Source organism: Symsagittifera roscoffensis, chromosome 1, assembly GCF_963678635.1.
Source record: "Symsagittifera roscoffensis chromosome 1, txSymRosc1.1, whole genome shotgun sequence".
Taxonomy (NCBI): Eukaryota; Metazoa; Xenacoelomorpha; order Acoela; family Convolutidae; genus Symsagittifera; species Symsagittifera roscoffensis.
Window position 1 is genome coordinate 85,419,586 of NC_087062.1, and position 9,680 is coordinate 85,429,265.

Here is a 9,680-nt window from a genome sequence, read left to right on the forward strand (position 1 = left end):
TTTAAAAGAAAAAAAAATCGATTATGATTTGACGCGCGAAACTTACCGCTAGCCTATGGGCCCGTAGTATAAACTTCATAAATATAATGAAAAATATAATGAACTTATAATACAGGAACGCAGATAAAGAAAAACGCAGAGATGAACGAACACTTCGCAAATCTTTACGAACTTGTTAACATTATAAGATGCTCTTAGAAGATAAAGTTCGGGACTCGATTAACAGACCACTAATTTGTCTATTCTGTAAGATGCGAATTTGTTTCCGGAAAATTCGAAAACACTACATCTACAGGGAATAAGCACAAAATTCATGGCCTGCAAATGCAAACTTCAAGCCACCCGCAAAAAACTGAAACACAATATTCTCTTCCCTCAGTCATTGCATATCTTTCTTCTTAACTTTCTGCAGTTTACTTGGGAACGTGGATTCAAGTGAGGCTTTAAAAACTGGGTAAAATTTTCTAGTATGAAGCAAACACATCAAGAGTAAAAACGAATCGGGGAACCCACTATCTCCGTCGTTCACTCTGCAAGTTCGTTAAAAAATTGAATTATTTTTCTCGGCATTGAAATAATAACTTTTCTCGGCATTGAATAATAATTTAGAATCCAAGCCAAGTCTAGATAAACTTTATCATGATGTAATACCTAATCAGCTTCCACGTTTCCATTGAAATCCTGCAAAAATATCCAAATAATAGACCCCAAAAATCGACTGATCAGAAGTATTTTCAAAAATGTTTGTGACTTTTAAGCTCTTTGAGTTATAAGAATCTTTTATGGTTGACAGTTTTATGATAAAAGTACCATGAAAAACTATTAAACTTAAAAACTTTATTCCGCTGATAAATCGGATGAAAAAAAACAAGAATAGCCAGTTAATGCGCAAGTAGCACAAAATGTTCCTGGAAAAAGTAATGAACGCATTAAACTGAACAAAAAAAAACTGGTTTGTTTTTTCAAGAGCCTTCAACTTTTAAATTTCGAAGAAAAAAATAGATGGCCTTATAAGTCTTTCAATTTGTAGAACAATTTATGGTTGACACTTTTTTGTTAAAATAAACCCTATTTGAGAAAACTAGATCAATACGTAAGACTTTTATTCCGCAGGGAAAACTGAAAATTAAAATCCACTTTTGAAACAAGAAGTCGATCACGTTTTTGGTGACCTTTATACTTTTGCTAATCGATAGTGGAGTTTGCCTTCCTTTTAACAAAGGAAATGCACTGAAATTAAATAAAATCACAAGTCAAACCGCGAAAAATCAAAATTGCGAGTTAACAAATTTTAAGATTTTTTCCTGAAAAAAAAAACAAACAAAATCAGCAATACCTATATAGGAGTACTCACTGCGTTCATTACACTTAATCAGAAAAAATATTTAAGCGTCAAAAATTGAAAGTTTTTATGAAAAATAATGATAAAAAACCACAAGGCATGGTTGTTGACACTTTAAATCAAAATAACTCACTCTGAAAAAATTTGTTACCCTCAGCTAAAGAGTCAAATGAAATAATGATTTGTGTATACATGAAATTATGGGATGAAGAGAAAGGACAAAAAACAAGAAAACTCGAAAATATATCAAATTTTTCCATGAATTCAAGTTAATCGTGTTCAAATAGGTTGTTAAAGGCAGTTTGGTGCGTGTTTTAACGTGTAAGAGCGCAGCAAGCAAAAAAAAGACATTTTGTTGAAACTTGATTATATTTATCGCTCAATACTATTGTCAAAAATCTGCGTTTTATCAATTTTGCCACAACTTTTTTAAAGTCAACCAATCCGGAGGCCTAACCCGAAGGTTAATTATTTAGATTGACAAGAGCGCATACAACTAGCACCGATTAAGCTATGACTTGCTTGCAAAAGGTCACCTTGCAAATTGCAGCGCACGTGCGATTTGAACCAGCAATCATATGAGTGCTGGACACCATCATCACTGGAGTGCCAAAATTGCCGTTTTCTTGTTTCGCCCACCTTTAGTCAAAGAACTTTGTGTTAACGTTTTTACCCAAAAAAACGAAACTATTAATTTTCGAAAACATCGTTCGCCACAACCTGCTAGACTTGCCAATTTTTCCTTACTTATAAACTTCAGTATCTACGATGTGATGACAACGATCTTCGTATAAAAACATCCATGATCTATCTATTTTCCAAATATTCAAAAATAATTTTACACTTTTAATTAAATAATCTAAATAATCTACAGTCCATTCATTGAAATAACAGCACTGTTCTTATTTTGCGACAAATACACTCAAAATAGTAGCTGTCGATGCAATGTTAGCAATAAATGAGATCAAGCCACGGTCGTTGCGATTTGACTCAATGGTTCGTCCAGATGTTGTTTGAGAGCATCCAGCTTCACCTTCAGCATTCCAAGCGGGGGCAGTTGGCTAGCTGGATTTCCCCTAGTAGAGCAGTACATACACAAAAGAAGGCCTCCATGGCCTACGCTTGTAATTGCAATTCTAAACACGAAAACAGTTTTAAACACAGAGGCGAAACTGAGCTTCGCACCTTTAGTGATACAACAAGTATCAGATTAAAACAGCCTGACAGTGAAGAAATTTTTTCATGATTAAATTTGAATAAAATTGCGGGATACATTGAGTTGGAAAATTTCTGAGCTTTTTATCATTGTACTGCTTTTGAAACAAACAACTTTTTTCGGTTCATTTCATGGATTAAAAATTCATCTGCTGTGTTAATTTTTTACTGCTATTATACTGCTACCGCAGCCTACTGATTCAAAAAAAGCCAACAAAAGTAGAACTTTTATTTGCGACTTCGTAGTAAAACACTCGCTTCGCATGCGTAAAAATTGCGTATAAATAACCATGCTGATTTATTAACCATGCTGATTACCATTTGACTATTTTGTCACCAATGGTATTTACGGGAAAAAATTCTAGTGCCTGATTGCAATACCCTAACTTATCGCAAGGGTAAATAGAAACCAGACTGTTTTATAGAATTTTGACATATTTTTGTAACTATTTATAGGTCTGAAAGCAACGTTTTCCAGACAAAAACTTATTCAGACTACATCAACAAGGTTAGTAAGTCGAGTAAAGTGTGTTTTGTGAGTTTTTCAGCGCTTTTTTGGAACCGAAAACTTTAATTCTTTTTGTTTTTCTTAAACTTTTTATATAGAAACTGTACAAAAACTATTACTACAAAAACTGTTACTGTTGTCCAATTCGCTTATTTTACTATGAGTGTCGAAAATGTTTAAGCTCTAGGTGTTCGGATCCTTTTATCACACCACGCAGAAAAAACGACACCAATCTAAAAAAAAATTTATTAATGCAGTTGTTAAGACTATGGTCGGAAAATTCTGTGCTACTAGCACAGTAACAGGTCATCCTTTTCAGTTTGGAAAAAAAGAATACAATTTCTCTCTACGAAACAGGAAAGTACTAGTTTTCATCCATGTTCTCTTAACGTTCAATTATAAAAACGTTTGAATTCAGAAAAATCATGTTTTCCCGAAACTTTGGTTGGACAAAGGGGAAAGAGTCTTTTCTAAGACACAGGCGAAGCTGCACTTCACAAACACAAGCGAGAATACGGCAAAGTTGAAAGAAAAGCAAAAATATTCCTATGGACCGGAACCGTTCCACCCACTTAGAGATTAAGAGTCCCACATCCTCACCTAGCTAAGTCTGTTGTATATACTGAAACACTAGCCAATAACAAAGCGGCTATCGAACACATGCTGTTAAATACATACAATACAGCAAACATGAACACTTTTAATGAATACTGTCATTTGCGAGACTTCTGTTGGAAACAGATTCGTAATAAAACGCTACACTCGCATGTGTGAACAGAGGTGAACATAAATTTCAAGAAGAAAACGGCAAGAATAGCCAATTAAAGACAAAACTGTAGGACAACACAAAAATGTCTTGAGAGGAACAAAACTTAAAAAAGAACAAGTACTAAAAATTTTTTGAGCCTAAGGAAAAATAATGGGCCCAATTAGTTCGCCTCAATTCACTTGAAGGTTTATTTGAGAATTTTTAATTTTGTAATAATAAACGGCGACCAAATAGCTGGCTTCTGCGTTAAACATTAAATAAACGTAAGCACTCAACAATTTTACAGAAATGATCACACTAGAAATAACTTTTTACGATTCAGTTCATCGCAGTTCAAGTTATTAAATGTCCCTCAAAAACCATTATTTCAGTAAACTTTGCTCAAAAATTTTGCACTTAAGTGTGCGAGGTGTGTATGAAAAAAAATTATACTCACTGCATAACAAAACACTCATTTGAATGCTCAGATGAGTAAGAAAAAAGTATAACAAAAGAGATGCACGCAAAAATAATTCAATGCTTGGCAGCTTTTCAAAATTTATTCAATAAGAAAGTAATTGTATCATTTAGCAGCCAAGTATATTCATAAATTATGTTGTCGCCAATCTATGAGATTCTATCGCAAAATAGACAGATGAAAATGAGAAAAATTTTTCTGGCTTTACCTTTTTTTGAAGTTTTCAATGCACTGAAGAAAATTAATCGACGTAGAAACTGAATTTTCAAAAACAACCGAGCCAAAATGTGACAATTTTATAACTTTGATCGATTGTTCGATCGATATGATCGATTGTTAAACAAACTTCAATGAACTCAAGGAAACTTATAAAAAATGCGAGTATCAGGAAACAAATTACGACGACACCTCAGGGCTATCATTAATAACTCGGTTATTTCACTTTTTTAACACTTAACAAACTTGAGAAAGCTGGATGAAACATAAAAAACTGGATCAAAAACTTAATTACAAACAAAATCAAATATTGAAAGACGCTAGGTGAAACAAAATTTTCGTATGTCTTGACAAAAAACAACTAGGTGCCCAGCTAAAGCTGAAGGAACGAGTTTGATATTATATGAATTTGCTAAACTGATGCGGCACGAAAAGTTTTGATTTCGAAAATTGGACTTTACCCAAAATCTTAGATGTTTCTCTTCTAAAATAAGTGAGAACATTTCTCTTCCAAAAAAAATAAGAAGACGCCGCTTCTCTAGGAACAATTATTGCAACCGGTTCATTCAACTGAATTTTCATTTGATTTGATTGTGTTAATATTAATAAAATTCTAAGAAACGGTCAAAAGACTTTCCACGAAACATATTTTTTTAAAGCAAAAAGCTGGTTGTGGCCGCTTAAGCAGATAAGATTCCCAAAACGGGTTTCTCGATTGAACACACCCTGAAAATTGGTATGCAGTTTTCTTGTAAGTTTCAAAACTTAGACTTGTTTGAAGGCCATAACTTTTTTCTTAGAGAAACTTGGCATAACCAATTATAAAAGTAGGCCTTCAACAATCTGTTGTTTCAACTCAACCTATGATATCAGATTTGACAGGATACTTGGCGAGAAAAGTCCAAAAAACGATCAACAAATTCAAAAATTTGACATTTCCGAGAATCATAGCTTTTTGTGTGAAGAAATAGGGCGTAGCCGCTTATGCAGAAGATATTCAAGCAACCTCTAAATTCGATTGAACCCGAAAACACAGATTTGGCAGGGTATTTCACACGAAAAGTCAAAAAATTTTACGCAACGGTCAAAAATGGGAAACTTGACTATTCCGAAGGCCATAACTTAATGTGTAAAGAAAATTTGAGAGAGGAAGACTTAACAAATTTGAGAAAGATTGTTACGTCTAGGCGTAGAGAGGGATAAACTACCTCTCTCAAGTGACATACATGAGAGGGCTAACTTTCGAGAAAACGAAATAAGAAATATGGGTCTAATATTCCCCCACAGACTTTTTCGAAGGCTGTAGACAGAAGGGTCAAGTAAAAAGAGACTCTAAGGGAGTATGTAGGCACAAGGCAGTACGCGATTTTTCGATTGATACCCTATTTGAAAATCAGAAGGATTTTCCGAGAAAAGTTAAAATTTTGCAAAAGGTGAAATAATTTTCCGAAGCGAAAAAAAAAGAAATTTCAATAACCGATTGGTAAATATACAACCAGCTTGAAAAAAGCGGAATGGAGTGTTAAAATTGTATTTCTCTTGAAACGACACAAAACTGGGTCATTAGGCCGATAAAAAAGGCCAGATTCTATTGGGCCGAGGAATTTTTTTAGCGAAAAAAAAGGAAATACAAAATCAAAGTGATCAAAATCACAAATTGTAGGAGAAAATCAATTACTAAAATCAACATCGAAGAAATGCAGGCAGCAATAAAAACGATTCCTAGATGCGACAACTAAGCCGACAACATTTAAGCAGACAAACAGGTCCTGCTCAGATTCCAGCCCACGACGTTTGCCTTCCCAGGCATATTCAGTAACTCCAGGCTTAGATGGCCGGGAATGTTCAGAAATTAGAATACATTATGAAACACAGAGGCCAAGCACCTCTTCCGATACAAAAATGAATGACTAAGATATCGAGCAAATGAAAAGACAAACCAAAATTTACAAAAATCAGAAAGTGTTTTTTATTGTTAAACTAAAGTTATAAAAGATAAAAATTCTAAACAAGACAAAAATTTCCTTGAACAAAACCACCTGCACCATTAGAAATTTTACAAACAGCTTCCAAAATGCTTTAAAAAACTGAACCTTTCTTCGGGCCATAAGCCGACAACAATTAGCAGACACGAAAGTCTGAAATATTCGAAAATTTTCAGTTTCCACAAAAAAGTACTGACAGTAACCGAACTTCTGGGATTTTTCGTCTCAAGCAAGAAATCAACCACTGCACCATATGCACAGAACATTCCTGCGATTTCAAAAAAAGAAAACAATTACAAAAAATTTTAATGAACAGCATGAAAAAAATCAAAAATTAGAAAAAAGGCAAAACTTCTTGGAACTGAATTAGTTGCTCAAAAACGCAACACATTGAAAAGTTTTTTAATTTGAGTAAAACGTGCCCAAATTTTAGGTAGACCTGGTGCTGCGGCAACTAAGTCGACAAAAAACAGAAGTCCAACAAAGATTTTGTGACGCGCGAAAATTTTCCGCTTACAAAAAAAACGTCCAGGCCAAATTCGAACCCTAGACATTTTTCCTTATAAGCAGGTGCGTTAGCTCTTCGCCACATGCGCGAATAACATCTGAATTTTGACTTCATATGAACCAAAGGTAAAATGATTCAAGTAATTCTGTTAAGCTAGTTGTTAACCCGAAAAAAGTCCATATTCCGGTTTGATTACGCTTTCTAATCGCAAGCGTAAAAACGACAAAAACAGCGTATCATCGAACCATTTTTAAAAAATGAATGAGTCTGGAAAAGTATCAATATTATCTGGAAGTGAAACTAAATAGAACGTTTTTTTTAATTGACAACGAAAAACCTAATAACACAAAAAATTGTTTCGTTTCGATTTTAACACATTGAAAATACTTCAAACTAAAGGAATACCACAAGTTAATCATGAAAATTAGCAATCAGCAACTCAAAGACAGAATAGAACAACAAATGCGTCTAGCAATTTTGAACAAAACAACCGAAAGTTATGAGTTGATTTGATTTTGATTTGACAGGAATTCAGGCTTCCCTGGTCTTCATTTTTGAAATGAATTTCAAGGTTTGAAATCCAATCAGAAAAAAATTTAAAATAGTAGGTCGAAAAACTCAAAAAAAAAATTAACAGAAAATGTGCAGCAAATACTAATGAGCTATTTTATCTGCTCCAAAAAGAATGGAGAAAAAACAACTGATCGAAACACCAAAAACAATAACAGTTTGAAACAATTATTTTCATTGAGCTGAGAAAAAAACTGAGAAAGTTTTGAAAATTTTTCAGGTTTATTTTTTTCATTTTTTAAAAATTCTCGAAAATTGATTAAATTTTTACAAAATTTCAGATTAGAAATCATTCACTCCCACATTATACCAAAAAAAAATAATTCAAAAAAAAACATTAAAGCCGACCTCTTCCAGCGCCGAAATTCTAACAAAATTTTCGGCACAGAAAAAATACTCTTGAAAAACTATTAACAGGAACCCAAAGCCCATAACAGGAACCCAAAGCCCAGACCTAATATGCAACTACTACACTAAACTATTAATCTCTTATATTAAAAATCCAACTAGCCCTTAGTTTTACAACGTTGTGCACTAGTTTCGCAACTAGAGTATGCGTTGGCCAACCATAATAAACAAGCATCTAGTTTTGAAATTCTGGCTGAAAAATCAAGAAGTGTAACATCTATCAAACACTTCAAGGTCGAACTCGCTCTTGTGAGCTCGACACTATTACTAGTTTTCCGACACCTATTACTGTGGATCCGGCAATCTTGGGATTGCCAAGCGAGTATGCTTGCACTTGGCTAAAAAGCGGCTTTGCTGCTGGAATAATACATTGAAAGTTTGTTTCAATACGCAAATTCTTTATGCGCGGCAAATTATCCGCACTCAATCGTTCTAAAGTGAATTAAGGCAAGCAAATTGGTTTATTCCATAAACGACTCAAATTTTGACACTTCGATATTATCAGCCTAAAATTTGTAGTTTGTCAATATTTCGTATTCCAGAAACAATTCGAGACCAATAAATGGGCAGTCGAAAACTAATGGGCAGTCGGATTATACGTAAAAAATCAACAGGCAAATTAAAAATTGATTTTATATTTCAATGCCCGAATGCAAAACTAAATTGGAGTAAAATTAAATAAAATTGGAGTCTTAGGAGAATGATTAACGTCTAAATTACTTTTAAGCATCTTGATAAAATTTTGGGAAAAAGTGATCAATTTCTCTCCTAAAGCAACCAAAAGAACAATACCAAGGCTGAAATAAAACGAAGAACTCAATAAACAGAAGTCGAGATATTGTGATTGGCTAAAAAAGATTGCTTTCATCCAAGAGTGAACAACCTACTAAATTCTGATTGGCAGAAAAAGATTCAACAACCAATTGAACAATCTACCCCTTTGTTTTTCTACTAGCCTGGCTTGTTCACAGTCCACAATCAGCACATACAGTGGGTCGGCCTCCAATGCAGCTATGTTCTGAGATGCCAGAGCCCACACAGTAGATACAATTGCCGACACAACACGAGGCTGCTGATTGGCCATCGAGTTTGGAGTTGCCGAGTTCTGGGGTGCAGATGCCGCGAGAAGAGCGCCTTCCCTGTTTAGCAACAGGGTGAATGAATCTCCTGAACTTGACCCCCTGTTGTTTCCGCCGGTTTCGACCGATGTCGAGGACTCATTTGCCTCGTTGAGCACAGCTGCTAATACTTTCGGTCTGAACATTTGCGACCGTTTAACTACTGGCGCTATTTCCAATTCGGTTTTTCAAATTTATCTGAAGTAATCAAACTGTATATAAATTGAGAAAGTTGAGAAATATAATTAAACTAAAAAAAATGAATTCAGTTATATTTTAATCAAATTAAATCGAATATATCGCAGGAATAAGTAGAAATATATGTATGAAATTAACGTGCTAAAAGAATAGTGGAAAATAAAAACAACTTTCTGGCAGCAAACTAATAAACAAATATAGCCACATTAAACAACAGTAAATAACATTTCGTAATCGTTTTCCGCATTGTGAAAATCTGAGTAGTATCCAATTGTGCCTTTTCCTTTCAATTGCGCTGATGTTTTCACAATATACAGCAATCACATCTTCGATTGCAAATTAGGTTCTCTTTTTTCGGATCATTGTACGACCGTAATTTAGTACAG

The 9,680-nt window shown here is 34.1% G+C and overlaps 1 protein-coding gene across 1 annotated transcript; it reads right to left on the reverse strand.

Annotated features, from left to right (window-relative positions):
* Window positions 1–2,127: 2,127 nt before the first annotated feature.
* LOC134851444 (uncharacterized) lies at window positions 2,128–9,303 on the reverse strand. Its single transcript, XM_063867532.1, has 2 exons — window positions 8,935–9,303; window positions 2,128–2,478 (listed from the first exon to the last, which is right to left on the reverse strand). Exons 1-2 carry the CDS (start codon window positions 9,240–9,242, stop codon window positions 2,307–2,309), a joined length of 480 nt encoding a protein of 159 aa, XP_063723602.1. The 5' UTR covers window positions 9,243–9,303; the 3' UTR covers window positions 2,128–2,306.
* Window positions 9,304–9,680: the final 377 nt, after the last annotated feature.